Here is an 18,660-nt window from a genome sequence, read left to right as displayed (position 1 = left end):
AGTTCTTTCTGGATTAAAACTATAAATATATTTTTCAAGTGGGCCACAGATTTGCCTTTATTTTTTTTTTTAATTTTTTTTTTTTTTTATTTATTTATGATAGTCACAGAGAGAGAGAGAGAGAGGCAGAGACACAGGCAGAGGGAGAAGCAGGCTCCATGCACCGGGAGCCTGATGTGGGATTCGATCCTGGGTCTCCAGGATTGCGCCCTGGGCCAAAGGCAGGCGCCAAACCGCTGCGCCACCCAGGGATCCCTGCCTTTATTTTTTAATATATTTTTTATTTTTAAAGATTTAATTTATTTATTCATGAGAGACACAGAGAGAGGCAGAGACACAGGCAGAGGGAGAGGCAGGCTCCCTGCAGGGAGTCCGGTGGGGGGCTTGATCCTAGCACCCCAGGATCACGCCCTGAGCCAAAGGCAGACGCTCACCCACTGAGCCACCCAGGTGCCCCTATTTTTTTTAAAGAATACATTTGCCTCTAAACTTTTTGCTACTAATACCTAAAATATGAATTTTCTTTTCAAAACACAAGTGGATGACAATCTAGTATTTCTATCACTGATACATAACTATGGTACAAAAAATGTGCAGATAGGCTACTAAGACTGATGACCTCATTACAATAGATTTCTAAAACATTAAGACAATATTTATGTTTAAAGAGATCAGTGGGGGATCCCTGGGTGGTTCAGCGGTTTAGCGCCTGCCTTTTGCCCAGGGCGTGATCCTGGAGTCCCGGGATCGAGTCCCGCGTCCGGCTCCGGCATGGAGCCTGTTTCTCCCTCCTCCTGTGTCTCTGCTTCTCTCTCTCTCTCTGTCTATCATCAATCAATCAATCAATCTAAAAAAAAAGTGATCAGTTTTCCCTTTCTTCTCCCTTTGCAATAATCCCAGGAGAGAAATCTTGTATTAAGTAGTCTTTAGGCAGGAAATATTCTAATTCTTGGAGCATTCCCCCTTGGTGCTGATTGTGAATGATTAGTAAGCAGGTAGTCCACATGAAAGGTAAACAAGTAAAGATTATTAAAACACTCACGTGTCATCAGCAAATGTTATTCCAAAGTACTCCTTTTCTTTCAGGTTGAAATGTGAGGCCACAAGGTCCAGCAATTCTCTTGATAAAAGTTTGGGCTGTTAAAATAAAATGTGATCAGAAGCAATTTGGCTGCCTTACTCTCTTATTGCTACCACCCTTCTCTGCCCCAAGTAGTTCAGAGCAGCTTTTGTTTGTTTGTTTTTAAATATATCCGCCCCCTTTTGCTGCTTAGGTTAATCGACTATGCATGTTCCAAGAGATTGGAAAGAGGAAGAAATCTTAACAGGAACATCAATGAGATCATCATTTTCATGTATTTGCAATCAGTCCAGTATCTTACTTTTTCCCCTAGGGGAATAGGGACGATATTTTGGAAAAAAACTCTTTTATATGTAGTATGGTGCTAGTGACCAAGACAAAGAATATCAAACATGTCACCACCTGGATTGTAGGAATAACTGCTTGGTGGGGGCCAGCTGAAAAGGCTGAAGACCTAAGGCTCTGAGGTCACAGGTAAAACTACTACTCTACTCCTGGTTACCACTTACAGTGCTGAACTCCTTCTATATATTGTCCCATTTTGTCCTTATCATGAGCCTATGAGATAGGGGTTCTTATTGCCATTTTAGAGATGAGGGGGCCAAGGTCAAAGAAAAACTAGATCCTTGGCTTGATGTTACAGTTAATAAGAGCAGGGAATTGAACCTGGTTCCGTCTGATTCCAAAGCTGAAGCTTTTCATTTCTCTCTAGAGATGGAGTAATTTTACCCATTGTATAGATGATTGTCCCCAGTGTTTACTAAGCACTGAGTTAGAAGAAAGATCTAATCTATGAGCTTTTGAGAAGCACTGGGCCTGGTGGCAAGAAGCCTGGATTGGAATCAGGGGGAGCATCCAGAGTGAGAGTGGATGCCTGACTTGCAGGGACGCAGGAAGGAAAGGGGGATACCTAAGAGGGCATTTACTTGGACTCTTTCTGAACTTAGAGTCAAACAGCTTAAGGCTCATTATGGTGCTTTGAGAGCTGGATGTTTGCTGTTGGGGAAGAAAGAATGGTCATAATTTTTTTAAAAAAAGAAGAAGAAAAAAGAAACAAACAGGCAGACATCTAGACTAAGAGGTCTACTCTGGTGAAACACTGTTGACTCTGCTATTTTCATTCTAATTGAGGCCTTTGCAGAGTGGGTGAGAACTGAGCCTCAGAAGGGAGAAGAATTTAGATTTTGGTTAAGGGAAAGAGTTTGAGCTGTAGCTACTGTTGTGGCTATCAGATGGAATTTCCCCAATTTTTTTAAGGTCCTTGGTCCACAGTGTTGGGTAAATAAAGAGAGAAGGATCAACAATTAAAATACCACCACTCAAAAAAAAAAAAAAAAAAAAAGAAAAGAAAAGAAAACCCCAAAACCCCCACTCATATACTCCCATTTATTCTACAGAAAGATTTCATTCGCAAATATAATCTAGCTTGATTCCAGCCATAATTCTATGAGGAAAACTAAGCATTCTCAATCCCAGTTCACAGCTAATGAAGTTGGGTATTTAACTTGGACAATGTCATGTAGCAGAAAAGTGGCAGGATGCAGATTTGCAGCTCCCATTAGCCCTTTAAGGAAAACATGGTGCCTGGTTTACCAACAAGAGGTTCAGAGACGTCAAATCACTTCCTGGGGGTTCACACAGCTACTGAGTGTCGGAGCTGAGATTGGATCCCAAGGGTCTAAAACCCATGTCACCAGGCTATAGCTACTCTTACATGTAGATCAAGTTTTCTGACTTAGAAGCTGTTCTTTGGCCCCTTAAACAATCCCAAGTCATTGACACAGATAAGTGAGTAACCTGAAAACAGGCTCATGGAGGGAATCAGTATAGGCTATCCCTGTGTGGGCAACACTTACCTGAACCAGAAGCTCCAGTCTCCTATCATCCAGGAGGTGTACCTGGCAGTGCCTGCCTTCTGTCATCTGTGGGGACAACACAAGAGTGGCATCAGGGCTGGGGCTGGGCTGGCAAGCAAACCCTTGAACTCAATTTATAGTTTATTTCACATATGATATAGTCAAGAGTAAAAATGGCTTCAGTTGGGTTAATCGATAGCCTTGATCATAAACAGACTTACTACATGGAATTAGCTCTTGAATTAACCAATCAATTAGTTAATTTGCTCGTGGATTTAAAAGAAGAAAAGAAAGAAAAGCAAAGACAACTCAATATATTGAAAAAATAATGTCTATATAGTGCACACAAGATTATACTACAAAAAGCTAGTTTCCTTCCCAGAGGAAACTACTATATTTTTCATTGAGTCAATATTTAATTTTTTCAAATAAAAATGCCTAGACTCATTGATGTATTTTAATAAACACAAACCATGCATAATTATAAAGGAAAACATATAACATTAGAATTAAAATTGAAAGTCTTCATCTTTGAAATTTCTGTCCCTTTTATAGTATATCACTACTGTAATTAAGAACAGTTAAGATACACAGTTAAGGGGCAGCCCTGGTGGCTCAGCAGTTTAGCGCTGCCTTCAGCCCAGGGCCTGATTCTGAAGACCCGGGATCGAGTCCCATGTCAGGCTCCCTGCATGGAGCCTGCTTGTTCCTCTGCCTGTGCCTCTGCCTCACTCTCTCTCTCTCTCTCTCTCATGAATAAATAAACAAAATCTTTAAAATAAATAAAGAAGAAATGCTTAAAAAAAGATACATAAAGAACGGTAAACATCAGTATATATTTCCAATCATATTCACTTTTTTATCACTTATAATACTGGGAAATATTCTTTGTAAAATATTTATTTATTTACTTATTTTTTATTTTATTTTTTAAGTAGGTTCCACACCCAGCATGAGGCTTGAACCCATGACCCCGAGATCAAGAGTCATATGCTCTACAACAGAACCAGCCAGGGCCCCCTGTAAAATATTTAAACAATGCACAGAATACAAAGAGCTCCCTTAGCTAACTCATGCTCCAAATCATTTTATCTGCAGAAATCACCATTCAGTCAATTTGAGGAGAATCCATGCAGACTGCTTTTACATGTATGTTCAGATATAAACGTGTACATATTTTCAAAATTTTCATATTAAATAGTTTGCTTTGCAATGTTATTATATTGGACATATTGTTTTGCAAATGAAACAAGTATTCTTAATATTTGTGTGTGTGTTTGTGTGTATATAACCATCCAGAAATTTCATATATGACTGTGTGTATAGAGTCTGTGTATGTGATTCTATTTATAAACACACATACATGTTATGTATATATATATATCTATATATGCATTTTCTTTTTCAACTCAAATGGAACTAGGCTATATCTTGGTGATCTTTGCATTGTCAGCACATATAGACCATCTGCATTCTTTTCAAAGGTTCTATAGTATCAAGTAATTGTGTAGACATATAATAATTTAATAGTCTCCTGCTGAGAAACACTTAGATTGCCTCCAGTCCTTCATTCTAAGCAACGTCACAGTGAACTTTGCATACCCAACTTTGCCCACAGATGAGGACCTTCTGGGTCACTTTTAAAAAGCATGAGCAGCATTTTATCTCTCAGCTATTGTACCAGACTATAAGACCTGGAAACTCAGATACATATAAACAATTCAAAAACAAGATCACTCCATTACTAAGCACCAGCTATAGACTTAGTATTGTTCCAGGTATTTTATAGATACCATCTCTGAGCCGCACGGTCACCCTGTGGGATTGTGGTTACTATCTCCAATTTAACAGATGGGGAAATTGAGGCTCACAGAGGGATAAGATGTTTTCAGTGTGAAAAATACTAACAATTACATTTACATTTTTTATTAAACTTGGCTCTAAAGTTTAATAAAAAGTGTAAATGGTGAGATCATGGTTTATGGAGATGTGGCTCATAGAAACCACTGAAGTACCGTAAGAGGTGAGCGGGCAAGCTTTACTTTGTCCCACAGCCCCTGATTACATCCTTAACTCTGCAAAGCTGAGGTCAAATACACACTTCTGGTGACGAGGAGAAAGGGAACAAATATTAGTTTGTTCCTGGTACTAAGCTGGGTACTTTATGTACATTATTTCATTAAAGCTCCACAAAATCCATGATATGACAACATCCCTATTCTACAAAGAGACCGAGGTACAGAATTTATTTATCCAGAGTTATCTGAGCAAGAAAAAAGCCAAGTCACAATTTAAATTAACGTCTAGCTGAACAACACAAAAGTCAGTTTTTCCCTAGAAAGAAATAAATGTGTCAGTTCAAATAACTTCACTTCTCTTGTAAAACCCACACAAACAACCCCCAAATACATGTACTATGGAAAGAGAAAATAAAATAACAATCAAAAGATTAACTGACACAACATGCATCAAATATGGCAAAACTCATAAAATATTTCAAGTAATATTTCAAGTTACTGCATTGTTGCATGAGTCACAAATAAATGAATTTATTTCCTAATTTTCAAAAAGCCTCTTTTTTTTTTTTTTCCCTTTACACCGTGCTTTGCTCAGATTCGTGGATTCTCCTTTTGTCAACACCCGATTCCATCCTAGAGAATTAAATAGTAAATGTTTTTCTGCGGGGTCTGCAGGAGGCTCGACAAACACGGGGGGGGGGGGGGGCGGCCACGTTGGTACCACTTGCTCCTCCCCCATCAGCTTCAGGCGTCGCTGATTGGACCAGAGCAGAGACACCTGCCTCAGGCTGGGCCAATCATATCCTCAGTCCCGGGAATCTGGCCTTGAGGATGAAAGGATGAGAAGGCGGTTGCCGCAGGGGCGCGCTCACCTCTGCTGTGTGTGCAAAAAGGAAAACCATCTGCAGAGAGAGTGAAGGACTCAAGGAGCCCTAGAGGGAGAAGAGAAATCATGCAACCTGAAAGGGCAAGCTTGAGAGAGTTGCTGTCAGGGTGTCTTTCTTTCTTTTTTCCTTTTTTGAAAAAAAGATGTTATTTATTTATTCATGAGAGACACACACACAGAGTGATAGAGACACAGGCAGAGGGAGAAGCAGGCTCCATGCAGGACCCTGACGTGGGACTCGATCTTGGGTCTCCAGGATCATGCCCTGGGCTGAAGGTGGTGCTAAAGCACTGAGCCACCCGGGCTGCCTGCTGTCAGGGTTCCTTTCCATTCTTCCTTCCTTCCTCCCTCCCTCCCTTCCTTCCTTCCTTCCTTCCTTCCTTCCTTCCTTCCTTCCTTCCTTCCTTCCTTCTTTCTTTCTTTCTTTCTTTCTTTCTTTCTTTCTTTCTTTCTTTCTTTCTTTCTTTTTCTTTCTTTTTTCTCTTCTTTTCTCTTCTTTTTTCTTTTTCCTGCTGTCAGGGTTTTTGTTTTTGTTTTTTTTAATTTTTATTTATTTATGATAGTCACACAGAGAGAGAGAGAGAGGCAGAGACACAGGCAGAGGGAGAAGCAGGCTCCATGCACCGGGAGCCCAATGTGGGATTCCATCCTGGGTCGCCAGGATCGCGCCCTGGGCCAAAGGCAGGCGCCAAACCGCTGCGCCACCCAGGGATCCCCCTTTTTTTTTTTAATTTTTATTTATTTATGATTGTCAGGGTTTTTAATGTCATTCTAGTCACTTGCAGAGTCACTTGCACTGGTTTGGGTGAATTCTTGCTCTTACCTCCATGAAATACCCCTGTGTTCCTTTGGTAAATCCACTTTTTTTTTCCCCCTTTCTGAAACTAACTTGAGTTAGATTCTGCTTCTTCCAACTAAAAGCATCTTCCTAAGATACCACAGGTATCTTTTAAGGATTTTTAAGGGGGGAGGGGCAGAGGGAGGGAATCTCAAGCAGACTTTATGCTGAGTGTAGAGCCTCACTGTGGAGCTCTATCCTAGGACCCCGAGATCATAACCTGAGCTGAAATCAAGAGTCAGACGCCTAATCGACTGAGCCACCCAGGTGCCCCAGATACCTAAATCAGAGAGGAAGTTTCCAAAGGATGGTCTCCCCAGCTGATGTTATTAATATGGTAAAGTCATCTATTCATAATCACTGAGGCATCACCAACAAATACAACAGCCAGGAGAAAGGCTGACATTTGGTAAGGGAGAACTGAACAAACATCTCAGTATGTAACATGGTAAGATACCACACAGGACAAGCTAGAGATGGGCAGTGCAGATGAACTTGAGGGGAAAAAAAATGCTATAGTTTGATGCCCACACTTGCACATCCATGCTCTGTATTCACTGAGCCCTTTTCTCGTGGGAAGATGGCTTCTCTGGGAGGCCAGGGTACTGATTTGATCATTGCTAGCAATTGCAAAGTCTGCCCTTGTCACTTATTTAAATCAGAGGTTGAAAGGTGGTGGGTGTATGAATAAATTCTTGCTAATGATATCAGAAATCAGAAGATGCCATTTAAGAAAAATTTAGATGGTATGATTTGGAAACACTGGGCTGGATTTCCTCCATGGCAACATTTGGCTAGCTTGGGGCACAGCAGCCCCTTCTTTAGATGGGGTTTGTGGTCTCTGCTTCGCCCAAATTTATTATCTGCCAGGTTCCTGGGAGTCACGCCATGAGAATAAGCAAACTTCTATTTAACTTCACATAGTACCAGGGAAGAGACAAAACCAACGTCAAAGAAGGGACGCCTGTGCATCAGGCCAAGTGCTTGACACTTGACCTTCATTAACATATAGTATTTCAGTTTCTATGTAAGCCTCTGAAAGGGGCGTCCTCATTTTGTGGTTTTTATTATTTTTTTTTTTTCATTTTGGAAGGTCTTCCTCAATTCCTCAATTTAAGCAATAGGAAACCAGGGCCTGAGAAATGATGGCATTTACACAAGAGTTCTAAGCCAGACTTGGGCTCGAAATGATATTTTATCTTTTTTCTAGCTGTGTTACCTTGGAGAAAGTACGTAACCTTCCTGAGCCTCAGAAGCAATGTCCTGGTAGCTTTCAATCTGACACCCTGAGACTAAATAAACCACTTCCACAAAGCAGTCATTATACTCCTTATTTGCTTGAAGCTTAACAAACAGCTAATAAACCTTCCTATAATCCATTTATTCTCCCGTGAAAAAGAAACAAATAGAGAAAGATTACTAACCGATTTTGAAGAAGATAAGTGACAGGTAGAGTTAACAAGCCAGTTGAAAAGGACATAGCAGAAAAATTCTCCAGAGCTAATGGGAAATACATTAAAAAAAAAGAGAGAGAGGGGACTAAGAGTTCCTGCGTGCCTGGCATCCAGTTTGGCATTTTATTGTTTTTTATTTTTATTTTTAAAAAAGATTTTACATATTTATTTGAGAGAGAGAGAGAGAGAGCATGTACATAAGAGTGTGGAGGAAGGGCAGAGGGAGAAGCAGGCTCCCACTGAGCAGGGAGCCTAATGTGTGGCTCTATCCTAGGACCCAGGGATCATGACCCGAGCTGAAGGCAGACACTTAACTGACGGAGCCACCAAGGCGTCCCCCAGTTCAGCATTTTAATAACAACACCAATAATACCACTAATAGGTCCTCTCCGTATTCCAGGCATCGCACTCAGCACTTTCCATGTATTCACATATCCCACCCTGGTGATACCCACACGAGGTAGGCAGTCTCGTCTCCTGATACTACAGGTGAACGAGGCTAGAGAGATCTTGTAAATGACAAGATTTATAAATGGCAGAACTGCCATTATAATGACTTGAGTCATTATAATGACTCAAACCCAAAGCCCAAGCTCTTAATCACTTAGCTGTACCCTTGCTATTCCTTATGCTCTATGGTGACAAATTGTGGGAGAGCCTGCCTACGCAGCCCATTTTCAATGGACTGGATGAGTGGGTATCAAAAGCAAAAACAAAACATTCTAAAGCAAGCATGAAAAATCATGTCAGCTGACTAGCTGTTAGAATTTAGAACTTGCAAATAGAAAGAGTCTTAGAAAGCACTTAATAACTGCTGCTCACTTAGGATATGGGGACATGAAGAAAGGGATGTGTGTAAAGTCACACAAGTAATTGCTACAAGAGAATAAAATTCAGAGTTCTGACTTCCAGGCCAGAGCATAAGTGCTGAGCACAAGGTTACTGGGCTAGGAGATACCATCTTATTCAAATGCTGTTGTTTGCAACAGGTGGATTTTTTTTTAATTTAAAAAAAATACTGTAACAACCACCACCACCACAACAATAAAACCCAGGCATTTTAAATTTATTTTAAAACAGGACTCCCACCAATGCTTTCTCTTCTAATTTCAACAACAGGAGCTACCGTTGAAGGGAACCATTCAAGAATCACAATGACTTAATCTTTAAATACAGAGTCACTTTAAAATATAACAACAAATTTTATTGAGCATATTTGATGTATTGAAGATATAGCAACTCATTTAGCACCATGAGGTAAATAGCTCTATCATCATCACTTCACGTTGAGGAAACCAAAACACAGAGTAATTTGGCCCAAGGTCACACAGTTAGTAAGAGACAGAGCTGGGATTCCAACTTAGGCAGACTAGATCCTGAGTCTGTGTTCTTCACTACCACATTTTATTTTAAATTTATTATTTTTAAAATTTATTATTATTTCTAATTGACATATAGTTGGCACACAATGTCACATTAGTTTCAGGGGGTACAACACAGTGATTCAACAGCTCTATACTTTATATGCTATGCTCACCACATGTCTCACTAATCCATTTTAAAATGTAATTATTACCCATGGAAGAAATTAAATATATTGTCTTTGCATTTCACATTCTATTTGATTATCCTGACAATTTGCTTTCTTTACAAAAATTGGGATGTTTAAATTCCACTTTAGGAGAAAAGTAAATAAGCTCTTCTCATTACAAATTGCCTTTTTCTCTTTCATTTTTTTTTCTTTGATTAACAAATTGTTTTAAGATTTAAGAGTCTGTATTTTCCTATGAGCTCTTTAATCCCCTCATGCCAGACAGAAACTAATTTGCCAAGTCAGGCCACAACACTTCATTTAAGAAGTCCCAAAGGAAAACCACATTTCTTTTCATCAGCAGCCATGAGAATCATGGGCCATACTCTTTCTCCAGTCAGTGTGTGAAAGAATGTCACACAGAATCACTTTTGAACCCCACAGAGACCACCTGAACAGTCTCAGGTATGACCCTTCCCCAGTGGCAGCAATGCGTCACGTGGAACAGAAAACACATTAAAAAAAAAAAATCATCTCATGGGAAAGTTTCACTTAACCCCCACCCAGACTTGATACCCCTCCTGCCACCTCCTCCTCCATTCAACCCCAGGGACACAGAGGTTAAAGTCGGGCAGGTTGGATTAAAAGTCCCACCTTGGTCTGTGGCTGCCCTGTGTTTGCTCCCCAGCTGGTAGAGTGGGTCCTCAGACACTAAACACTGGGTGTTGGTAGAAGGATGTTGTCCATCTGGTCACTCGTCTCATGAGGAAGAGCAGAGGGAAGTGAGAATTGGCCACAGGCCAGACCCGTGGCTTCATGGAACGTCCTGATGTGTAACCCATAGTGGGGTTCAAGTCTGTGTGGACACACCACACCCTGCCCCAGACGCCCAAACCCACTACCTGATTTAGGAGAGGAGAGAGGAGGCAGCCTTGGTCAGAAACCCAAAGGCAAGTCCAGATAGGGCAGTGTAGGACCATTCCTAATGACCAGGATCAGCTTAAAAGGCAACAGGAAATAACAACTACAGAAAAAGACCAGAACCTCAGCCTACTCTGGTTTCGCTTTAGTAGTTCTTTGGAACAAGGAAATATGAAAGCTTGGTAAAGGAAGCAGCAAACTGCTTTTCCCCCTCCCTTTCTTTTTCTTTTGTTCCCTTTTGACCTTTTCTGAAATCCTAGCATGAGGGGGCCTGCCTCATAAAAATAACTCCTCAGGATTTTTTGTGGGATGACCCATTCAGAGTCTGATTCCCCATTGTGCCTTGTCTGTGTTTGTGTGAAATCAGCTATCTAACCAGGCTCTATGCTTTTGAGTACCCTGAGGGTCCAATCTCCACATGATCATGCACGCAGTAGCTCTAAAATACAGATGAAATCCATTCACTTTCCTGCTTAAAATTGCCAAATGGTTTCTTACCCAAACTTGGGGAAATCTAACTTCTTCCCTTGCCATTGATCACCCTCTCTAATTTTAATTCCAACCCAACTGCCTTTGCCTTAACACATCAGGCACACTGGCCCTCCTTTTATTAATTTAATTTTATTTTTAAAAAATATTTTACTTATTTATGGATTTATTTGACACATAGAGAGGGAGAGAGAGAGAGCACAAGCAGGGGGAGCGGCAGAGGGATAGGGAGAAGCAGGCTCCCCACTGAGCAGGGAGCCCAATTTGGGGCTCAATCCCAGGACCCTGGGATCATGACCTGAACCAACGGCAAACGCTTAACCAACTGAGTTACCCAGGTATCCCGGTCCTCCTTTTCTTCCTCAAAATAAAAGCTTGTTCCTCCTCTGGAATCTTGCATATGCTATTCCCTCTGGAATGCCCTTTCCCCAGGTCATTGCATGATCGGATGCTTTCACATCTTTTTTTTTTTTTAAGATTATTTATTTATTTATTCATGAGAGAGACAGAGACAGAGACAGAGACAGAGACATAGGCCGAGGGAGAAGCAGGCTCCTTGCAGAGGGTCTGATGTGAGACTCGATCCCAGGACCCCAGGATCACGCCCTAAGCTGAAGGCAGATGCTCAACCACTGCGCCACCCAGGTGCCCCATATCTTTCAGATCTGAAATAAAATGTCACTGTTTCCAAGATCCCTGTCTTCAAAATACAGTGGAGGGATCCCTGAGTGGCGCAGCGGTTTGGTGCCTGCCTTTGGCCCAGGGCGCGATCCTGGAGACCTGGGATCGAATCCCACATCGGGCTCCCGGTGCATGGAGCCTGCTTCTCCCTCTGCCTATGTCTCTGCCTCTCTCTCTCTCTCTCTCTCTCTCTGTGACTATCATAAATAAATAAAAATTTAAAAAAAACTTAAAAAAACAAAACAAAAACAAAATACAGTGGAAACTGTATACTCTCTCTTATGTTGCTTTATTTGCTTCGTAATTTATATTTTTTGTTTGTTTTGTTTTTATCTGTCTCTCTCTTTCACTAGCAGAATGCAAATTTCATAACAGAGACCTTGATTGATTTGTTCACCACTGTATCTCCAGGGCCTAGGAACAGTGCCTGGTATAGGGTAAGAATGTGGTAAATAAACTGCTCAGAACCTAGACACAGATACGAATGAAATAAAGTCACAAATGATTTCAATTTACATAGTATAACATAAAGGGAGGATGTTCCAAAACACCTCCTAAGCCTAGGCCCAGACAGGTTCGTATGTAACAAACAAGCTTTCCACCCTGAGAACAAGGTGTGCTATCAGACTCCTCATCAGATGAGATATTCTGGAGGAACTGGAGAGAGGTAGAAGGGCGGATCTGGGACGTTCTTACTTTGGGAACTATTGACTGGATGGAGTTTTATATTTCACCCAAATGATGTCAACCCCAGCTGAACAGGGCTCCTTTATATCATCTCTGGGTGTTGACTGAATATGAGCTATTGACACTCCCGTTCAGAGAATGCCCTAGACTGACACAGATGTCTCCACACCAAGTCAGCTGTGATTTTCCCTCCAGTTGTTTCAAGATGGTGCCGACCCTCCCAATGTGCAATCATTGGAAACCTCTTTTTCCCCGTATCAATGAATGATTCTCCTAGCTTCTATAACCACTTACTGTATGTCACAGAAGCGCATGGGCAGTATCTTCTTTCATACTACTGACATCCCTATGAGGTAAGAAGTTTTATTAGTTAGATTTTGTAGATGACAAAACTGAAGTGCCAAGATATTAGGTCACTTGTCTTGGGTCGTGTTGCTATGACCTGGGCGGGGGTGGGGAGTGGGGGGGACTCTCAGGTTCCATGAGCTACACAAAAGTAGGTCTCTTGTGTGTCTCTCATAGGTTCTCTGGGAGTGGAGGATCCAAAAGAGATAGTGAGACAGAGAGGCAGGTGGCATAAAAGTGCACAGAAAGAAAGGAAAATGAGGTGATGTAGGGAGAATGACAAGGAATGAGAGAATTCAGTTTCCCAACAACAAAATTGAGTAACTTTAGTAATTTGACTTGGGAAAAAAATGTTAACAATAATTAATGGCCAGTGACCATGTGGCTGGCACTATTCCAAGCCCTTTCTTTCTTTCTTTCTTTTTTTTTTTTTTAATGGGCTGTTTAAATTCATTTTCAATTTATTTTATTATTATTATTTTTTAGTAAGCTCTACTCCTAATGTGGGGCTCAAACTTATGACCAGAGATCACGAGTCTTATGCTCCACTGAGTGAGCCGGCCAGGCTCCCTTAAATTCATTTTCATAACAAGCCTGTGAGGCAGATTCCAAGACTAGTTTCATTCTATGGATGAGAAGTCGAGGCTCAGAGAAAGTAAAAGGCTGACTCTATCCCGCAAGGTCACAGAGTGAGGAGGAAGCCCAGAGGGTAGAAACACGGGCACTGTGACTTCAGAGTCTGTGCCTTTCACTGCTATATTGTACTACTTCTGTTTAAGGTATTTCCCATCTAAGGGGTCTAATATATTCAAACACCCAGCTTAGGCATTTCACATATTAGCTTGACCTCCAGGCAAGACACTGTTCTGGAAAAGCCTCATCTAGAGTCACCAAACCTGAGTTTGTGGGTTCAGGTCACTGTGTGGCAGCAAGGCCAGAGGAGGAGCAAGGTTTTTACAATTTCTGTTCCTTGGCTACCTCCTGGTCCTGCACTGAAGAAAAATGGGCAGCTGCTAAAAACAGTGTCTATGTTTGCTATTGATTTTCACTGAACATCAGGATGGATTAAATCCCCCTAAATTAGCCCCATCTCTTGGGCTGGGGGCTCTCATGCTTATGTGGACACTCTGGGTGCAGGATGACATTTATCAGTTATGTGGCCTCCCGGGTCTGACTCCACAATACTCTGGGGTTAATATGCATTCTAGAACCTAAGGCAATGAACACAGTGTGGGAAAGCTCTGAAACATGTGTTCGTTTATTGCTCAACCAGGATTCACTAAGCACTTTCCAAGTGCAAGCACTGCTCTGGGGAGTAATATACAGCAGCAAGGCTTGCTCCAGAGCAGGGTATCTCAGCTTTGGCACTATTATTTGTGGCCAGATAATTCTTTGCTGTGAGGCTGTCCTGTGCACTGTGGGATGTTTAGCAGCCTTCTTGGCCTCTACCCACCAAAGGCCAGGAACACCTCCAACCTCCTTGTGACAACCAAACAGGTCTTCAGACATTGCTCAAAGTCTCTTGGACAAAAATCGTCCCTGGATGAGAACAATTGCTCTGAGGTAAGGAGAAGAAAAGAAATTATGAACAATTAAACAAATCTTCTTAGACAATAATAAAGGTTCCAAAATGGCTCAACTGGCAATGGAGTTCAGTTCTGAGCCTCTGCAAACTCATGTCTCACCCAGGAGGCGTGAGAAACTAGGAAACTAATAGAGAAAACTTATATTGGACCCTTGCTCTGGACAAGGGGTTCCCAGGAGAGATCGGAGGGATAATCCTGTTTTCTGGACATTAGCATTCAAGTGCAAGCTCCTTTCTGGCAGAGGCTGGAGAAAAGCAAATAAGAAAGACTGGATAGTCATTTCTGCAGCTCCAGCAACAACCTGGCAAGGAATTTCGGTCAGTGTTGGCAGATACTCCCTCGGGAGGGCATTCTCATAAAAGACAATCCTTATCAGATTAGAGCCTAATCTCGTAAGGCTGGTGAAAAGAAAGGCCAGGTTCCAAAGAAGAACGAAAAGAAGAAAAGAAGCAAAAGTACTTAGTAAGCCTGGCCCTGACCAGCCTGGTGTCAGCGAGGAATGCCAGGATTTAGAATCAGGAAACCTAGGGGGGCGCCTGGGTGGCTCAGTGGGTTAATGGTCCGACTCTCAGTTTCGGCTCAGGTCACCAATCTCAGGGTTGTGAGACGGAGCCCTGTGTTGGGCTCCACAGTCGGCACAGAGACACTTAAAGATACTATTTCCTTCTTCCTCCACCCCTCCTCTTGCTTGCACTCACTTTCTCTCTCTCTCTAAAATAAATAAATAAAATCTTAAAAAAGAAAAAGAATCAAGAGGCCTGGGTTGTGTTCAGCTCTGTCACTTAACTATAAGAGTATAGCTTCAATATCATGGTAACTCTCTAAATTTCAGTTTCTGTCCCTGTGAAATGAGAATGTTTAGAATCAATCTTATTTAGCTTTGTTTGTCTCTTGTATTAATAAGGATTGAACCTAAGATCTACCTCAAAAGTGCAGATGATAATCATATCACACTCTATTTATTAGTTATAGATTAGGTGTTCGAGTCTGTGCTAAGCACCTGGCATGCATTATCAGCTTTACTCTTACCCTCGTGCACTGAGTACCATGATTAGTGGAAATGATTTGTAAGCTGTTGAGTGCTATTATATTAACTGTAAGTGGTTATTTGAAGTTTGTTGGATGATTGTTTTTCTCAAGAAAAAAATTCTCCTGGGTTAAGAGGACAAGCTGTCAAATTTGAGTTGAAAATCAACCTACCTGTCAAATCCTGGAGAAAGTGGTCAACCCAATAGCTGGGGACTAATCCCATTCATGATCATTGATTTCTCAGTGATCATCAACAGACTAACTCAAAACTGCCATTTTAAGCTGCCCTGGTACCCAAAGCTGAGGAAATACTTATAAACTCTTACTCCTTATCTGACTGTGACCAGGTTGTGTCTTGGGCTGGCTACTTTGGTTCTCACCAACATGAAGTGGAATTGAACGTGCTGACTTCTATGTCTGTGTCATGTGCTTTGACATACATCTTATTCACTGAATTCTTTTTTTTTTAAGGATTTTTTAAACATTTATTTATTTGAGAGAGAGAGAGAGAGCACAAACAGGGGGAAGGGCAGAAGGAGAGGGAGAAGCAGGTTCCCTGCTCCGTAGGGAGCCTGATGCAGGGCTCCATCCCAGGACTCCAGACCATGACCAGAGTTGAAGGCAGATGTTCAACCAAATGAGCCACCCAGGTGCTCCATCCCCTGAATTCTTACAACAGCCCTGTGAAGCAGGTGTTTTTGGCCCTCTGTTCTACACTGAAGAAGCAGAGACCCCAAGAAGTTGAAAATAGCTTACCCAAGCTTCCTAGTGAATAAAGGCCTGAGCCAAACTCAACCAAGAGCTCACCCAATGACAAGTGTGGAAACAGGTGACATATTTCATGGGAGAAGCTTCTGTGAAAAGTGGAATTGTCTTTATAAATACTCTGTGCTTTTCCAGTTAGAAACTCAGATTAGGCACTGATGAGTTTGTCAAATGTTTATTTTCAGAAAACGGTGCAGGATATATCTGTCGCTCCTTTCCAGAAAGAAACATCCTCTTTACTTAAAACTAGTTGTTAGACTGTATTTTTAGACGTCATGGTACAGTATTGAGTCGAAAAAGAAAAGAAAAATTGGGAGGACACAGATATTGTAAACAGGAAAAGTCACAAAGTGTAACCAAGAAAAGCCAAGAGCACAGCCCATGGGCTGTGGGGGATTTCAGTTCTATGCAGTTCAGGTTGACCAGAAATGAAGTTCTTCCATCAACTTGTAGAAAATGGAAATTTTGGCTTTGGTGATTATGCAAGTAGCAGACACCCTGTGGTTTGGAAACTTTTTGCTTTGCCAACTGTCAGTTTTCTCTTCTCCTATGAAAAACAGTCTGTAGGAATGAGCAAAAGTATTGCGTCTTTCAAAAACTTAAAAGTTAAGACAAGCATAGCTTGGGTGAAGGGATTTTAAAAATAAACTGCAGTACTTGTAGTTGAAAGATATTCAAAGTACTGTTGATTCACTGTATAGCACATTTGGAAATCTGGGCTGAATGTAAGCCGTCCACAGAGCCCGTAAATCACATATATTGCCCTGGAAACCTAAAACTGAACTAAAATTAATTAGAAAACCAAAATCAACTTTACATTTGTTTTGGGGTACACACTCATTGTCAGAGTTTTCACGTTTCCATTTTTTCATCAACCCTTGTTAGAATGTCTCGGATTTATGCTTTTCAAAGTCTCTTTGTTCTTTGTGGCCTATGTACAAGTAGGGGCTGAAATCAGTCCTTTGAGAGTTTATAAATAATACAAACGGGTTGTATTAGGTCCAGAGCACTAGCTGGGTTGGTAGAAATGTCACATTTGGGTATGGAATTTAGAAAAGCATTACCAAACTGTGAAAACAGAAAAGTCAAGCACATGTAGGACAATATAGAAAACTTCTTAATCATACTGTCCAGGACTCATTTTACTGTCACAGAAGAAACACTCCCTTCTCAACCTACAGGTTTTTAAAATTTGGCGAAGAAACTTCTTGGTCACTTAATGCAGGTTTCATTTATCAAATGGGATGAAATCCTTTTTTTTGAGGCTAACGCAGGCTTCATAGATTAAAACGAAACAAAACAAAAAAAACTGGAAGGCCACAGGTCAAGGAGACAAAGGAAGTATGAAAAAGGAGCCAAAAACAATTTTTGGGCCAGAACCAGGAAACACAACAAGGGGGAAAGAATCCTTTGAGAGAGAGAGTGATGAGTCTCATAGCAACTCACAAGAGTCTACTGCCCCATTTTCAAGCTGGTTGTGAAGCATGATCCAATATTAAAAATTACAGCATATAAACTTACAGTGAAATATATTACATTAAAAATATAGGTAATAAAGGGTGCCTGGGTGGCTCAGTCAGTTGAGTGTCTGCCTTCGTCTCAGGTTGTGATCCTGGGGTCCTGGGATTGAGCCTCCCTGCTCAGTGGAGAGTCTGCTTCTCTCTCTCCCTCTGCTTGCTGCTCCCCCTGGTCGTGTGCTCTGTCAAATAAATAAAATCTTAAAAAAAATATACCCTCCCCCAATAAGACCATTTAAGTGTGTCTTAACTACAGAATACTAACTAAAAATTTTGGCCAAGACCAACCCCCCCCCCCAAAAAAAAAAACAAACAAACCAGGTTAAGGGGTGCTGAGTGGCTCATTTGGTCGAGCATGTGACTCTTGACCTTGGGGTCATGAGTTCAAGCCCCATGTTGGGCCTAGAGCTTACTCAAAAAAAAAAAAAAAAAGAAATACAGACAATAAATGCTCAAAATTCATCATTTCCAGTTCTTTTACTACATTTTACTATTATCTTTGCTCTTGAGGTTATTTATGTCCAGTGAGTCAGTGTGACAGCAATGCTATCTAATGGCGGCATGCTACTGTTCATCTGTCCCCAGTCAGTGAGGTTACCGTGGTAACATGAGGTTGGCCAAGGTGAGGGTCTTCACATCACAGAAATTGGCAAATGCTGTTACACATCAGCACCCTTTTCCCCAGAGAGCCAGTTGTTAAACACACACCAGCATACCCCTGGAGAAGTTCAGTGGGAGCAGGAGGTCTCAGTGAAAGGATGGGGTTCAGAGCACCATGTCAGGATGTTGAGGCCACTGAGAGACCAGGTGATGAAGATGAAGTAACAGAGCCTTTGGATTCAGACAGAACTGCATTCAAAGCTCAGCCAACTTAACTTGCCTAAGACTTACTTATCACATCCGGACAATGGGACCAACGATAGCCATCAACAGACACAGAGCTTGGAAGGCAGGGTCCGACATAAATTAAGTATTC

The 18,660-nt window shown here is 41.4% G+C and overlaps 1 protein-coding gene across 6 annotated transcripts in view; it reads right to left on the bottom strand.

Moving 5' to 3' along the window:
- Positions 1 to 18,660, bottom strand: part of FRMD4B (FERM domain containing 4B) — a 320,596-nt gene that overhangs the window by 116,029 nt on the left and 185,907 nt on the right. For 5 of the 6 annotated variants that reach the window (XM_072785429.1, XM_072785430.1, XM_072785431.1 and 2 more), the window contains 2 exons: positions 2,938 to 3,003; positions 1,043 to 1,137 (listed from right to left, as the gene is read on the bottom strand). In XM_072785429.1, the coding sequence (XP_072641530.1) occupies positions 1,043 to 1,137; positions 2,938 to 3,003 (161 nt within the window). Of the gene's footprint in view, positions 1 to 1,042; positions 1,138 to 2,937; positions 3,004 to 10,318; positions 10,408 to 18,660 lie in introns of those variants that run through there. The other variant, XM_072785432.1, reaches the window with a different exon arrangement.

The sequence above is a fragment of the Canis lupus genome, chromosome 19 (assembly GCF_048164855.1).
Source record: "Canis lupus baileyi chromosome 19, mCanLup2.hap1, whole genome shotgun sequence".
NCBI lineage: Eukaryota > Metazoa > Chordata > Mammalia > Carnivora > Canidae > Canis > Canis lupus.
Note: the sequence above shows the minus strand (reverse complement) of the source record. Positions and strands in the feature narration are given on the sequence as shown.